The 17,500-nt window shown below is 39.7% G+C and overlaps 1 protein-coding gene across 1 annotated transcript in view; it reads left to right on the top strand.

The window, feature by feature from the left end:
- Positions 1-12,583, top strand: part of LOC138002121 (uncharacterized) — a 69,247-nt gene extending 56,664 nt beyond the window's left edge. Inside the window, exon 10 of the mRNA XM_068848213.1 lies at positions 10,322-12,583. Within this exon, the coding sequence (XP_068704314.1) occupies positions 10,322-10,608 (287 nt within the window). The 3' untranslated portion in view covers positions 10,609-12,583. The remainder of the gene's footprint in view (positions 1-10,321) is intronic.
- Positions 12,584-17,500: the final 4,917 nt, after the last annotated feature.

The raw sequence follows: 17,500 nt of genomic DNA, 5'->3' as shown, positions 1-17,500 counted from the left end.
GGTCACATAGACATACTATCACAAGTCAGGAGAGCAAGCTGGTGTGGCCTGAATTTCCACTTGCGAGAATATCTTTTCCGCAAAATGCCGTTCCACATGATGAATCAGTAGAGATCATTGTCAAGGTTGGCGTGTCATATTTGTCCATTTCTCATTTTTAAATCGAAATTATTTTGGCGGGATTTTTTTAATGAACAGTAAAGTCGATCATGCCCCCAAAACGCCAAGCATTTGGCTGGTTGATGCAGAATTTTAAGCAAAGGGCACGTTTAAAGTGGAACTTTATAGAAAACCGTTCAAACTGAAGATTTTAAATTCAAAAATACTTATAATTTAGAACACATATTTTAGGTTTTGTTTGTTGAGGTTATTCCAATTAAGTCGAATGTATTTCAACAAAATATAGTTGTAACTACTGGGCACGCGAGCTGGCCATTATCTTTCATTTGTATCTCTTGTGTGCGTTAAAACAAAAGCATTGTCGAAAAAGCATTCTCCTGTATAAACTGCTGTATAAACATCATTACTTTTTTACTTTTATTATTTTCCATTTTGCCTAGCTTCAAGAAGTTTCCCAAAAATTGTTCAAGAACAAGCAAATTTTGCCAGGTCCGATAATGCGAATAACGATTCCGAGAGCAGTTGAGTTTCTGAAGCCTGTAACCATCCAGATTCCATTGTCATTGGGAGAACGTTACAGGAGAAGAGACATCGATTTGTCAATAGTTCGTGTTCGAGTTCTCTTTAAAGAATCAAGTCTTGAGGAACAAGAGTGGAAAGAAATAACAGACAAACTTGGGGCACCACCACGATTTGACGGAAATATCATTACATTTGAAGTGATGCATTTCTCGAAGTAAGTTGTAAAGTTAGAGCTTTCTTTTCCGATCGTTTTTTTCCTTGTGTAGTCTTTTTGACGTTCCTGGATCTTCTCCTTTCCCTGCTTTTGTAACACGACAAGGATTTTTTTACTCTTTCATTCGCCATTTTGCCGTTAAACAAGCCTTAAGGTGGCTCAAACAAAACAAATTTGATATTTAGAAGGATTGGCTCTACAATACACCATCAGCAAACAGCGACGTTGTGACACAATTTGCCATAAGCAATTTTTCGTATTTGACAACTTTTAATTGTCACATAAAAGCTAACACGATTGTCACTTAGAAATTGGCCAAATTTCCTCGCCTACAAGAACAAATAAAATTGTCACAAAAATTGCTCGTGTAGACGGGGCTCTAGACATCGTTTGACGCTACATTAACTCTGGTTACTGGTGAAGTTATGATTCATAACTCACCGTGTTGCCACTCTTGTTTAGTGTCTTCATCTGTTACGATCCAACACTGCAAGCTTTGAGGAGTCCTTTTATATGCTCATTGACTAGCGGCAGTTCCGCCCAAGCTCCTTTGAACTATGATAATCGCGGTCTTTTACCAAATATATTTTAATGATAACGATAATGGTGATAGCAATGACAACAGTATTTATTTTAGAGCGGTTTTCAAATGAGTGTCGTAAAACCAAAACCAAAGTAATTAATTTGGCCAATCAAAAAGGATGGAGACAATCCATTAAACCAATCAAAACTCGAAGTAATTAAACGTAGCCAACACAAAGCGCGGGAAAATGTGCACGCGCGAGCCACGATTGGTTTTGGTTTCACTTCTGATTGGTTGGAAAACTTGCGCGAGAACTTTGAACCAATCACTGAGTGAAGTAATCATAAACCAAAGTAATTATCTAATTACTTTCGACACTCAATTGAAAACCACTCTAGCTTTCCAACTTACAGAATTAGTTTTTCATCCGAAAGAGTCGTAGAAAATCAAATCAAACATTAGTTTTTAAGGAGAGGGCAAAACCGGAGTACCCGGAGAAAAACCTCTCGGAGCAGAGTAGAGAACGCCTTACAACAATTTCAACTCCCTCTTGTTGCAGTTTTTGGACTTTGGTTGAACAGTTTTGGAACAAACTTGCATTGCGCAGAGGCTTTGATGCTGTTATTGATCAAACTGTGAAATCAGAAATCAACAAGTTGGATTGTGTACCAAAAGCAGCATCTTTTCTAGCGTTTGTTCCCGGAGGCACTCGTTTGCGCGAGGAATCGCAGTTAAGGTTGTACTGTGTGCCAACATGTAAAAAACGAGAGGTGCAAGATGATGAGAGAAAGGATGATAATGTTAAGATGGCAGATGGAAGCTCAGATGAACCCATGTATTTTAACGACAAAGCTTACATGTTCCTATCAGAAGGTATTGTCACCGCTATTAGTCCTGAACGCTTACGGACATTTCACGTCAGGTGAGACAATTTACTCGGCTCCAAGGTTTGCTAAAGAAAATCTGTATGAAAGCTGTTAACAACCTCTACGTCCACTCAAAATCTATGCCCCCTTAACTAAACCCATTGACTTCCGGAAGTGAAACTTAAACCCTATTCACTCTGCATAAACTAAACTAGGTTCGACTCTGGTTCAAATTAATCCAAGTTCGCCCCTACTTTGGTCACACGCAGAAGTGCAGAAAACTGATGGTGAACACGTACCTTGGAGCGAACCTAGGTTTGTTGTTACACGCAATCACATTTGTTTTCAGAACAGGACTTTGAATGTACCAATAGCGACAATTGCTGGTTTTCACTCACGTGATCAAAAGCCACGTTTTTCACCTGAAAATGTTTGCATAGTAATAGAGTTCAGTTCGAGGAGGATTTGGTCGGGGCACCAACAAGGCGGCTGTGACGTCATGTGAAAACCGAGAATATGGAGAACGACAATTCTTTAGTCATGGTGGAGATTTGGAGGCAATTTTTTACGACTAAAGCTTTGGCGTTAGTGTGGCTTAGTTTCACGAATCGCAAGAGTTTAGAGAGAAGAAGGCGGATCAAAAAGAGTCGAGTTTCTGCCCAAAAACGGCTTGCCACCTATCTGAACTGGAGATCTCGAATTGGCTTTTTTTTGCCACAACCTGATCCACGTCCAAACAACTTCACCCGATCAACCTGGTGCAAGTTGGTGGGATGAAATACGCACGTGCAACGCTCGATGGGTAAAAGTACAAATGCGCATGTGTGAAATTTGAGTTTAACCTGAGTTCGACCCGGGTTTGCATTCACACGGCGCTTCTTCAAAAATAACCCAGGTTCGACATGAGTCGAACGTACCTCTGGAGATGGGTTGGATTGAACCCAGATCGAACCGGGCTGCAGCGTTCACACGACGATGGCTAACCCGGATCGACGCTGGTTTAGTTTATGCGGTGTGAGAAGGGCTTTAATAGATTTTACTCTGTCTAACGTCAGACCATTTTGCAGGGGTTTTGTCAGGTTGTTTACCATTTCGCATCCAGTACTTTGACGCTTTAGATTTTTTGGCTTCTTTGCTTCCTTTTTTTTTCTCTTTGGACTTGTATATATCAGGAAGCCATAGGCTGAGGAAACAAGACAATCACGCGCAATCAATCCTAACCAAAACGGAAAATAACCATGTCCGGTACTTTTATTATCAAATCCGCTACTTTGAAGCCCTATCGAAAACTCAGATTTTATAAGTCAATTGCGAACGGTTCGGGAGTCAATGGGTTAACAACCTTTACATCCACTCAAAAACTAAGTTTTCTTTAAGGTGGCTGGAACCAGTTTCACCACTTTAAGAGACCTTCTTATTAGATGGGTTATAACTACTATACTGTATCACGTAACAGCAATGTTATAGTACCACATCAAACACCAATTATTGCTTAACAAAATGCGCTCACAATTTTGACGTAATAGGTTACCATGGCAACATGAAAGCTCTCCAAAAACACCCTATATTTCGTCTTTACTTGCTTTTATCTTAAAAATGAACTCGGTGACCCCCATTTTTTATTGTAAAATAGTAATTAGCAATTTGACATAGGGCTATCTGCAAAGTTTAAAAAAATTCTAGATAGCCAATTCAGAGCTACCTTAAATATTCGAAAAATTAAGGAAGCTCTGAATTGGCTCCCAAGAATTTTTTTAAACTTTGCTGATAGTTCTATCTCAAGATGCTAATTACTATTCTACAATAAAAAATGGGGGTCACCGAGTTCATTTTTAAGATATGAGCAAGGAAAGACGAAATATAGGGTGTTTTTGGAGAGCTTTCGTGTTGCCATAGTAACCTATTACGTCTAAATAGTGAGCGTATTTTGTTAAGTAATAATTGGTGTTTGATATGGTACCATAACATTTCTTTTACGTGATACAGTTTTGTAGTGACAACCCTTCTAATTAAAAGGTCCTTAAAAGTAGTGAAACTGGTTCCAGCCACCTTAAAAGTGCCCTTTCGATAATATAACTGAGGTAATACGCACTGTCTTGGAGGGAAAGAGGAGTTTGCCCGGTATCGGATTTCGCTGGAAAAGTATGTAATCCCAGTTAATCCATTCTTGGTGTTACCACTTTTTTTAGTACACGTCCGCTTCGTTTCCGAAGTTTCTGTAAATGTTGAAATAATTGTTATTGTTATATTCTTACGTAATTTTGTTTCCATATTTTAACTACGTTAGCTGTGAACTTTTCTTGGTGTATTGAATTGAACAATTAGTTTTCACACCATTTTTTTTCACCCACATCCAACGGGTAATTTTCAGTACTTTGTTTTGTCGTAGTAGTTTTTTTTTTTTAAGCAAAACGGATCTTACTGTTGAGTGGAGAGTTTAAGTAAGGACAACAACAATGTCAGCGAAAAGTCACTCTAAAATATACCTTAGCGCTATCGCAAGTATTTCGCGATTATTCCAACTTGTTCAGATTGTACAATACGGGCCAAGTATCCTGTAACTGGAAGAGTACGAGCGATTTTAAGGAAAAGATAGAAAATGAATGACTTTGTTGTATGCTCGCGTTGTCGTCAAAATCTGAAATTTGGTGATTTAAGGTGGCTAAACACAGTTTTTGATACCTATTTTTCATTTACCTTTTTCTCTAAAACCCTTGATCCTTTGGTCGCCAAAAGTGGTAGCAAGCACGTTAACAACGCGAACTTCGGTTTTTTGATAGTTAAGCTGACGTATAAGCCGTTTCCGTGCCGGGCAACATGAATAAATATAAACAGACCTTTATTATCGGTTTTGTTCATTTGCAGAAAATCATGTCGTTAGATTTTCTTTATAATTTACATGCAACAAGCTTGTAACGATGCTCACAAGTTAACACTATTTTAATAGTTATTTGACAGAGAGATCTTTAATTATCCCTTGTTGAAGATTCACCGGAATATCTAAAATTTCCTCTGTTAAAGTTCAATTTTTTTTCAATACTCCAGTTACTTATTTCCTAAAGTATTTTCGTGCCAAACTTCGTTAAATTCTAACGAGTGGTTCGCGAGAAATAGGCGTATTTCCGAGAAAGCTATTCTGCATTCAATCGCAATTTTTAAACTTACTACGCATGTGCTGTATTTAACTGGGTTCTTCGATAACAAAGAAAAATCTGCGAATCGCGGAGTTCTTTGCATCGTTACCTTTGTTAACATACATTTCTCATAAATGACTAAAACCATCAAAACACTTTGTTCAATTATGAGAAAAAATAGTACAGCTAGCGGAAGCATTGAGCAAATAAAACGACTGCTGTATTGAAGCCATGTTAATTTTTTTTTTTGCAATCCTTGCGCGCGCGCTTCATTGCGTTAGCAAGAGCGCGCGCGAAAACTGTGTTCGGCCACCTTAAAGTGCCACTACGACGAAAATTTTTGGTTTTCTTTTCGAATTTTTTCAACGTCAATTAAGTCAATATGTTCAAAATAATACAATGCATTTAAATTTGGAACGATAGAACCGAGATAAGTCGGGAAATAGCCAGGCAAAAACCGTTAAAAATCTGTCCGCCATTATTCGGACGGCATTGGAGAAGCCTGCGATATTTTGTAAGCGGTCTTCACTCAAGACTTGGCTCGTGACGTCATACGCGCATCGCTTCGTGGACGTTTGACAAAGCGAACAAGGCGATCAAGGAGTAATGTATATAATATCAGCAAAAAAGCAACTCGGCGGTCTCTCACATCTCATAGACGGCATGGGAAATTAGCCGCGTTTATTTTGAGCGTTGTGCATGACGTCAGACCCCAGGCGATCCAGCTAGACCCAACCCTTTTCCTTGCTCACGGTCATTTGCCGTTCGAGTAATGGCGGACAGCGAAAACCGAAAAACTACGTTACAATAATCATACTTTCCGTGGGAATTTTGAGATAAAAATTGGCATGATACCTATTTAGAACGTCTATTTTCAAAATCTAAAGAAAAAAGGACATGCAAGATTTTCGTCGTAGTGGCACTTTAAGTGTTGTACCACTTACTGAAAAATTTCGGTTGGAATGTAAATAGTATGTAAGGCTATTTAGTTGAGCCAGAAGCGCATGACCTTGAAGCGTTTAACATGCAACTCTTTTTCTTGGAACAAAGCCGGGGATTTTCGGGCACCAATTATATGCCAAAATGTGGACAAAAATAAGATCGAAGCTGCGCGCGCGGGAAATTGCACGAGCTACGTTACATCCAAATATAGAAATTTTTGAACTCAAAAAACCCCAGCTCTGAACCAGAGTTAAACGGTTCAAGGTCACGAGCTTCTGGTTGAGCGTGATAGGAAACTTTCCGAACCGAAAACGCGTTTACCATTTGCATTTCTCTCTGTTATTTCCTCCCTCCAGACTCTCTTGGTAAACTTGAACGAATTGTGTAATTGGTACACGCCGATCCCATTCGGGAGTTTTTGCTCGCCATTTGAACAAACCTAGTCCCAACCGGTTTCCGCTTGTAAATGGTAAGCAACTGAGGACTACGTCAAAGAAATGCACTGAAATGCGTACTGCACCTGCAGCACAACTATTTTGCCCGTATTAAACCAATAACATTCTTTTTTTGTGTGACGTTTTCGTTCCCGTACACGCAGCCGTCGCTTAAACTCTCAAAGCCTGGCCAATCAAAGTTGGATTCAAAGCTCCAACTTTGCTCGATGCAACATCGACCGTTTGGCCGCCCATGTTGGAAGATGTTCGTCCAAGATTTTGTTCGATCAAGTGTTGGGTAGAGTTTGCTTTTGATCAAAAATTACACCCATGCAACATTTCTGCTCGTCTCAACAATGTTGCAGTGTTTTGCCGCTCTTCCAACAAAGTTGTGTCCTGAATGGAGTCACGTTCAAGCCTAGGCTGCTAGCATCATTTTCAACAAGGTGACGGACAATCGTGGTTGCTAATGAATAGCCAGAAACCTTGATCAGCGAGTTTGAAGCAAGGCCATAGCTGTGAGACCCTGTTTAAACATGTCTGGTTCAATGGCGCTTAAAATGTCTGCAAATTGATCCGGGCTCATTCTCATCATCTCCTAAACGAGGATGTGTCTTGCAGTGAACATTCCCTTTTCTACACGTTCTCTTAACCATTCTTCGGGTTTTTCTTCTTTGAATACGTTATTTCCGTTCTCCAATAGCAGCATCAGTGCCATAAACGCTACGAGCAGTTTTCGTTTCGATCCGTGTTAGCAATTTTGGATAGTGTCTTGCCACTACCTCAACATTTGCATCCAACAATGTTGCATGTGGGATCCAACTTTGCTCGATAGTTTGGCCAGGGCTTAATATCTGCTAGAAAATACTTTGCATTAGCTTGCCTCATTGAATGCAAGCTTCGTCTAGAGCATACCTTTTTAAAATGTTGCAACATTGTTAAAAATTAACGATGAATAAGAGTAATGTAGTATTAATTTTTGGACCCTGATGACTGAATCTTCATTTATTTTTAGCTTTCAAGACGAACCATTTCTGAAGAGTCTTCAAGTTCGTGTTGAGAAACGAGGAGACTTGACAGTTTCATTCTACAGGAGCCAAGAGAAAGATGTCGACAATAGGTTGTGTGAACTGGAGGTGCCACTACCTCCCCAAAGAGCTGATCTCACTGCGACAACGGTGAGCATACAAATGTGAACCTTCCATTCTCAACTCTCTTTGAAGCTGCCGCAGTCCGAACTTCTGGACTAGTCAATCTTGCTTTCTCTCGTCAAACCGGTTTTTCTAGTGCGAGCGTCAATTTAGTGACAAAACCGATGGTTATAATTTAGCCCGCTGTACCATGAAAAACCAAGTTGGCGGCGAGATCTGGCATATTAGGCTTGGGTTCGAGACTGCATCCTGGCAACATGCAGCGCATACTCAATAAAGATCTTACTCGATTCAAGTAGAATCTTTCTCGAGATCGCCAAAATCGAGCAAGCAAAAGAAAGGCTCAGCTAGCAGGGTGTCTCTATAATTATTTACTCTGAAACCGATCGTACGAATTAATTTTTATTTGGAATACGTCGTCTATTTTGTACAACGCAAACGAGATCCAGTAATCGCGAAAGACTTACGATAGTGCAAAGTTGTATTTTGAGGTGACGTTTTCGTCGATGTCGCCGTCGCAGATCGTAAAGTCCTCAATATTAGGGAGTTTAAGCAACGACAACGGCGACGGCAACAAGAACGTCACGATTTTGCATATTTAGTGAGCAAAAGCAATACCTTCGCACGCTCTGCACGTGCGTTTTCCACTTTTGTCAATTTCTTTATGGTCCTCTACAAAACAACAACGTGAAATTGCCAAATAGACCTCTTTACATTTGTGTGCTTAGTTGCCTGACCGCTAAATGAAATTGAGGCTGGTGTTGACCTTGTTATTACACAGACCTCCCTCCTTTTCTTATGTTAATGATCTTGTTGTCATGCTAATTAGTAAGAATTGACATAAGAAAACCAGTGAGGTTTCCATCAAAAGTAGGTCAACTCCAGCCTCACTTTCATTCATGGGCCAGGTAACTAAGCACAAAACTATAAAATGAACTATTTGTAAAGGTAATCAAATGATTTCAAGTGCAATTTGGAATAAATAAGCACGAGTAAATTTTTTCAAAGACGACCAAAATTGCACGAGCCCGTAAGGTGAGTGCAATTTGTAGTCTTTGAAAGAATTTACAAGTGCTTATTTATTCCAAATTCCACGAGAAAAATCATGTGATTACTTATTAATAATATAAATGAAAAATGTTTTTACCCTCACCATTACACAAAGACTGTCAGCCGGCTCGTAGTCTTGCCAGTATTGTTCGTCTTTCTTAGAACTATGGCTTAAAACTCCTACCGACAATTGTGTTGAGGGCGACCGGTTCAAAGCTTTCATTATCTAGTTGTTTATGCCTTCCTTTGTAGTCTTTGTTTTGTAGTTTCCTTTAAACTTTCAATGAAAACATTGCTACTCTCGCGTTCTCGCCAAATCTGTCTGCCATTTTGTTAATTCAACTTGCGCCATCCAGGGCTCGCATTTGATTGGCTATCTGTGAACTTCTTTGTTCATTGACCAATCAGAATGCTTGTTTCATTACCTTTTTTTGCATTCAATTACCTCTTTTCTGTACTGTTACCGAAAAACTGCACTTCTCTCAGCCAATCAGATTGCATAATTTTTTTCATGAATATTATTAGAGGTTTTATGAAGAACGTGAGCACTTGAGGATAAATTTTCATTTTCTCCCCTAAATTAAGCGCCTTTCAGACCAGTGTCATTCTTGTCGTATAAAAAAAAAGGTTGAAATAGTCTCGAAATGATTACAATAACGTGAATTTATATTCTTAGATGACGTTCTCGTTGCCGAGGCCGTCGCCGTCGTCGTTCCTTAACATCCTAAATCGGCGACGTCAACGAAAGCGTCACCTCAAAATGTACCTTTTTACATTGAATCCTAAGTCTTTCACGATTCTTCCATCTCGTTCATGTCGTACATTGTGGGCGAATTATCCTAAATATGAATTTATAAGAGCGGTTTTAGAGTAAAAATATAGAATAAAAGGTTTGCTATTCTACGCCCAAGTTGTCGTTAAAACCTCGATCAAATTTGTTGATTTCTCGTTGTTGCTATGCTGAGTACAGGGTATGCTCAAGTGCGTGCTGCACGCGTAGCACGATTAACGGTTAATTTTCCTCTTTATCCGATGATATACTTGTTTTGTGGCGTTTTCGTAGCCTCAGGCGATTTCATTCGTTTGTTAAACTTCCTGATAAGCCTTCTTGTACGAACATAGACCATTTAGGAGGTAAAAAATGCATTCTACACGCGCGAAAATTGAACAAGAGTAAACAGTGAAGGGAAAGCAGTTGGCTTCCGCATCAATTTAGTTCGCTCGTTCACAGTGAAAAAATAGTTCTCGCTCAGTCTTCACTCACACTGAGCGTTCTGTGCAGGTTATATTCGAAGCACTTGTTTACCTGCAGGATGAATAAGTTCAATTGAATCATCGCTAATTGTATGACATACTTCCTTTCAGAAACAGAAACACCCTCCCCAGAGAGATTAGAGTGGCTGTCAATGAACCTCACGTCATGGAAACCTCTTGCCCGTCGTCTGGGTTTCAGTGAGGGTGAAATAAAAGGATTTGACAAGGATGACGAAGAGCTGGCTGGGAAGGCGCTTAGCATGCTGTTCAGATGGAAACAGAAGAAAGGCTCAGATGCAACTTACGCCGTGCTATGTGCAGCATTAAGTCATAAGTTTGTGGGGCGGAAAGACCTGGCTGAAGAAGTGATAGAAAGCAACCTCAATAACAATCAATAACAATAGAGAAATGTACGACTTCTGGTGGACGAACAAAAGATCGATGACGTCACGTGAAAACATCCTATAGACCAATTTCGATATATTAAAATTCAGTCCTAAACAAAAGGCATCATCTCGAGGCTCTGGAGAATAAATATAAGGATTGATATTCCCCAGAAGCTCGAGATGATGCCTTTTGTTTAGCGCTGAATTTTAATATATCCAAATTGGATTGTTTTGTGCCAGTATACCTGTTTTTTGAATGAGAATGAGGCTGGAGTTGACTTCGTTTCCATGCTCATCTTATTTTGTCTTATGATATTGGGTATAACAAGAACACAGTTTACCGTAGAATACAAGGAGACAGAGTCCACTCCTTTTATTAAATTTTTCTATGCTATTAGTTTTAAAGGAAACCTCCACTCTTACTACAGAAGAGTTTAAACCGAAGCAAATAATATTTCCAGACAAATTTGTTCAAAATTTGTTTTAAAAAAGGGGTTCATATCAGGAAAACTGAATTGTAAAATCACTTATTTTCACTTTTAAATTTCGTGGGCGCCGCCATCTTGAATAATTATGATGTACGGTTGCCCTACACAAAGAGCTTTTGTCTAATAACAATAGGGCAACCGTTTACGTCACATTTATTCAAGATGGCGGCGCCCGCGAAGTTTGAAAACAAACATAGGCGATTCTTTATTTCGGATACAAACGCTTTCTTTGAAAAAATATTAGACTGATTTGACTAAAATTTAAAGTTATTTTTTTTGTTTAAGACATATGACCTTTTCTTTTTCATACTTAATTTTAACGTTTGACTAAAAGGCAGTTATGCTGGGAAGAATCTGGCTTCTTCTGCAGCCCTATTAGTATAATGTAGCAATCAATATTCAAGTATACATCACAAGGGACATCAGCTACCTTTAGATCAGGTTACCAGTGTGCCAGAGTGTTTAGTTCTGAGCACCCTCATCAGGGTTGAAGAGATTTTTCCCTCATGTGCTTGCTCAGAATCAACCGTTTGTTTAATTAATCAAGGATTCTAGATATATTCCATCACATTCGAAAATGCATGCATGGGTATAGAACGTTTTCACGTGACGTCATGGCGGCCATGTTGGTGTTCCAAAACAAAGGAATGGTGGCCATGATGGTGTACCAAAGTAATCATCCGTAAATTGAACTCTCTTTTTGTACAATTTTTTTTAAATTGGATATGAAATAGCATTTTAGCTCATTACAAAGTTGCATGCTTGTAGGAGTAACAAAATTCATACAAAATGTAATGTTGTCGTTTCAAAATCTTCGAAGAAGATTCATTCTTCTAGTGCATGACTGTTCGTTAGGAAAATTAAAATAACCTCTACAAGTAAATTTTAAGTTTAAGAAACAAACAACACCAAAGATCGAAGTTGTAGTCCGAACCGTAATTTTCCCTCTTGAGTAGTTAGTATTTAGTAACTATTCACCGAAGTGGTGGTTGCAAGTAGCGGCTCGGTAAATATCCACCATGCCACTAGCCACCGACACTCAGGTGAATAGTTGTTTTAGTATATACTAAAACAGTGAGATAATATCGCACCAAAAGATGATTTTAACTCATTCCTGCAAAGATTACAACATTTTCGGGCGCAAATTCCGCGCGAATTGCTTGTAGGTGAATAGCAAAGGATAGCAGGAGTTTGAGTAGCCAATCAGCGCGTGCGTTCAACGCCATCCATTGTTTTAGTAGATACCAAAGGTTTTTATTTAGAAACGTACTTGGCAGAGCTTTGTTGTCGATAGAAGCACTACCCATCTTTTGTTTTATTTAAAGGGCCTGTGAAATATCATTTTAGCTCAATACAAAAATGGTGTGTACATGTAGGAGTAACAAAATTCATACAAAATTTATCCATCCTTCTAGTGTGTGAAATAAAATAAATAAAACGCCCTCTTTAGCCTCGGAAACATAGAAAATAAAACCACCCATTGTCTCAAGACAAGACTGAAAGCGAATGAAAGTCATTGCGATCTTCAGTTGAATTGGGTACAACATTGAGTTAGCCGGTTTGGTCTATTGCAATAGGTCACTTCAGAAAATACCATAAAACTCTTTGTTTGCCCCCATAGTTTTGCATAAGCATTGTTTTCGGTTTCTCTTGGGACTTACAATGGTCCCCAGAGAAAACAAAAACAATGCTTATGCAAAATTTTGGAGGGACAAACAAAGATCATTATGGTGTTCTTCGAAGTGGCCTATATGTCTTATTGCGCCTTTATTTGTCGATGGTGACTCGGTAATACTCGGAAAAAATCTAATTGCTGCTTTGCAGAAGTCGAACGTTCCGATTACTAATTGTCCGGCCATACTGCTAGGATGTAAATTGTCAAAATGGAGCGCATTCGTGATTATGGTGAAAGAGACGTTATATGATAATCCCGGTTGATGAAATGGGGAGATGTGTTTTTACCGACAGTGATTTTGATGAAATTTGCTCGTCGTAGCGAAGCTAGAAAGACTTATTAGCATTAAAAGAAAATAATATTTATTTGCCTCCACTATGAAAGACGTCTATAGTTCAATGAATTAGGTGAATCCCCCCCCCCCCACCTTCCCCACCCTTTCATGGTGCTAATGATAAAAAAATTGGATGTCTATAAAATCTCGTCAAAAGCTGTCGTTTTTTCTCATTTCTAGGATTTTCTTTGTTTGAAAATGTACATCAAGAGTCAGCAACATCTGCCCGTCTTGAGGCAGTGCGGCCCTTGAGATCCGGGGATCCCGGGTGCAAGATACGTTTCGACCACTTGTTGAATTTGTGCCTGCTAGTCCCTGGTTTATCTTCTCAGCTGCTCTTGAAAATAGCCAAGTAGCTTGTTTAATGTTCTGTTCTGTCATGATTGTGTTTCATTGGGCCCTGAAAAGCCCCCATGGGGTTGGTCAATTAAGTATGTATTGCATTGTTGAAAGCCTGTAGTTTATGTATCCAGCGTTCATCCGTGAAAGAACCTCGTTTTCACTGATGTTTCAAATTGTCGGCGGCCATTATTATGCAGCGATCTATTGCTGATTTCTGCACGAAAAAAAGGTAAAATACTCTTTCACTCAACATATTGTGACTTTGCTGTTACATTTGCTAATAACGGAGGCAAATCATTGTCTTTGCAAGGTAAAATAGCAGTTTCTAATATTTTTTTCAGCGAAACTTCCAAACTGATCGAGATAGTGAAACCGATCGATTAAGAAGTCTTGCTGTTACGAGTGTCAAGTAAGTGACAAAGGCAATATTCAGTAGTCACAAACTAAAAGCTTGTAAATACAAGACTATTATTTTTACTTCAAATTTTGTATTCTCCTTGACCAAAGCGAGTCCGATTACCGACCTCGTTTCCAGGGTCTCCATTCTCCTTGTAATCGACAAAGAGACCCTGGGAACGAGGTTGGTCCGATTACCAATCCAAAACAGAAGAGTTTCTCCTGTAAGCAGTTGCTATAGATTTTCGTTTGGATTCCATCCCATTGTTTAATCTGATCGGATTTTAATCTTTAAATCTGATACAATCGACTGAGGATCATCCGTGTTTGTGCAGTAGACACCGGGACCGGTGTAATACGATAGCAGACTGGATCAACGGACGGTGGCGATACGATGTTTGGACACAATTTGTCCAGAATTAAAATACCGCCTTAGCAAAGAAAAGCAAGCAGGCTACGAACTCTTTGCTCTTATTCCTGCAGTTATCATGTAAAGCAAGTTCTCGTTAAAGTATAGCTGAACTCGCCAAAATACTGCAAAAGAAGTGGATCACGTGCCGACAGTCGAGTTGGCGAAACCTCTGTAACATGCCTTTCGGCTTTGGCTTCCAAACATGCGAGAGCCCCTCGAGGTTCTTGCTGTACTGGCAGTAGGTAGCACAGAAGCTGAGGGATCGTTCTCCTGCGTAAGAAGGAAACATGCCTAGCTATTAAGGAGCACAACGATGTTCGAACGACTTTCTGACTTTTTTTCGCTTTTTGTTCTGGTTAGTCGAGACAAGGTTCATGAAAAATACATCGGCAAACACCCGAGAGAATTATGTCGGCATCCCTTTTTAAGACCGCTAACGTTGTGAGTATCGCTGTTGCCCGTTTTTACTTAATTTGGGAAGATTATTTATAATTTCCAATTGTTTCGCTCTAGTCCACAATTTAGCGGCATTCACAAGTATTTCGAATCTTTTGATAAATTTCAAGTATGTATATTCAGTTCGTCAGAAGAAAGCTTCAAGGCGAGGACGAAGGAGAGGGATATTCATATAGACAGCTTATATATATATATATATATATATATATATATATATATATATATATATATATATATATATATATAGCTCTTTGCTATATAATTTCTAATTGGTCACCTTGTCTCTTATATAGCTCTTTGGCATTACAAAGCTTTTGCTTTCATGTCCAAATTGAGCACTCTACTAGGATGAGTCATTGCCGCTAGCAATTGCGCATGCTCACTAGCTCGCTAGTTTGAGCACTCTGGCATGGCTTAGATGTACCACATGTGTGGGACATTTGGGGTGGCTTTATAAGCTTAACCTCCATCTCAGACATCAGCACTGCACAGATGAGGCCCAGAAGGCCGAAACAGTACTGTTTCTATATATACAGGCAGCAAAGATAATGTCCAGAAGGAATGCAATTGTCCGAGGAATACCACGTGCCCAGTACAAGGAAAATGATTTCAAAGCAAGGTATGCAAACCATAAAGCATCGTTTCAAGCAAGAGCGAAGAGCAACTCAACTGAACTGAGCAAATACATTTGGCAATTAAAGGACAGCAACACCGATTATACGGTTTCGTGGAAAATTCTTTGTCAGATAAAATACCAGAAGGATTCAATTGGAAAACTCTGGCAAGAGATCTCAAACCACCGATTCCAGAATATGCCATTGGTGGAGTACATGAGGAGGAAGGAGGGTCTCCAAAGGAATGCTGTTGAATTGCGCTCAGGACATGGTACCAGGGATTTACGTCCAAAGCAACAAGTCAAGAGCTCATGCGGTGTCTTACAAATATGGGTTTCGCAAGCCTTAATTGGCATATAATGAAAGAACTCGGCCTTGTATCATTCAAAGATATTCCAGTCTGAGAGGTGACTAGTCATGTATCAGTTCACTTGCAGAAAGTGCACGTGGACATTGATGTTTAAAGGCTGGTTAACTTTATCTGCTGGATAAGTCACTATCGTACAGTTTCAATATGTGCAAAGATATTTGTATTTGAGCACGTAACCGTTGATATGCACAGTCACTCTAAGCACATGTAAGTAAAAAGTTTGGCCCTCGTTTAACGTGAAGTGTGTTTCATTAATACTTTGGATAGTGACTTACGCACCGAATAAAGTTATCCGGCCTTTTAATATCTGGATACACTTGTCCTACACTAACAAACTGGAGTATTACCTCATCTTACCAAAAGTTTCAGTTAAGCACTGTTCCATGGGAGGAGGGAGATCCTAGCGAGCGAAACAATTTCTCGTTTGGTTTACATGCAGAAACTTTGGTCTGCGTTGTTGCTCGTCAATGGTTGAACGAAGTTGCTGAAAGCCCAGGTGCCACCATGTTTGTTTTCTGTTTCCTATATATGCTACTGGGACTTTCTGAGTGAAAGTACTTGACATGGTGCTAGAATCTCCCTAACTCTTGGATCTTCAAGAAACTAGGGAGGTCTTCCTGCATTGAAGAGCTGACCGCAAGGTTGAAAATTTTGCGTGTAAAATTAGACTACGAGCAGACCCTCTTTCACCGCTCAGTTCATTGAACGCGACGCGAAAAGGAAAACCCACGCGATAACAACATGATCATGCGAAATCTGCACTCGAGCGTTGTTCTCGTGCCTGTTTTCTGTTTCGCCTTGCGCTCCACGAACTGAGTGGCGAAAAAGGGACTTTTCGTAGTCTGCTAACTAAGCGGCGATAGAGAAACTTCTTTCAGTCCAATATAAAACAAATTCAGAAAACATATCCCATTGAGATGATCCATTTATGAAGGATCTTCCTGGTTCTAGAAAATTCCTTCTACCATGTTCGTTAGAAAAGTCCCTTGGAGAGAAAGTGCTGGCCAGGAGAAAGCGGTGGAATAATTAGAGGACACCCTCTCCTTGCCACCGCTCCAGCGGGCGTCATCTCTTAATTAACCACGTCCTGAACAATCAGATGGATTTGAGCTCTCCAACCATATCTGCTCTATGTCTTTGCGTTTGAGGCAACAAATTTTTGGACAAGTGTAAACTGCGCACTTACGCACAAGCATTGTCCAGTGACCGGACATGCGTGCTTTCTTTCCCGATTCGGTGAAGTAATTGTGTATCCGGCCATTCTGAAACCCCTCTCGTTTTGAATATGCAGATAGGAGTAAAGGTGGCATAGGGACAAACGCTATAGCCATAAAAGAGTCAACCAGGCCTTCGATTATACCAAAATGCACAGGGTATGAGACTAAGGTATCAAGTTAACTAAAATATGCCCGCTTTTATCAACTTTGTACATTCTAGTGCGAGTTGCTGGCAAAATTTCCATGCACTTCTCCCAGTTTTCAGAAACAAGAGAATAATGCTACAAAAATATTAGTATTATGCCAGCATATTCCTGATGCCTGCTCAAAATTATGCCGGCATAATCCGAAAGACCCTAACAAGAAGCAGATTGTAGATTGCAGCTTGTAGGTTGGATTAATCAAGCCAAAAGAAGAAATCAAAACGATCCTTTCAATTTTCATTAGCGTCCTTTACAGTGCGTCGAAGAGCCCGAGTCTCTCAGTTCTTAACAGCATCATCAGGCTTGAAGAGAATTTTTCCTCATGCGCGTGGTCAGAATCAACGGTCAGTTGAATAGGCTAGTTTCGAATAGTGCAGCAACAAAAGAACAAAGTCGA

The sequence above is a fragment of the Montipora foliosa genome, chromosome 5, assembly GCF_036669935.1.
Source record: "Montipora foliosa isolate CH-2021 chromosome 5, ASM3666993v2, whole genome shotgun sequence".
NCBI lineage: Eukaryota > Metazoa > Cnidaria > Anthozoa > Scleractinia > Acroporidae > Montipora > Montipora foliosa.
This window is presented reverse-complemented; position numbering and strand designations above follow the sequence as displayed.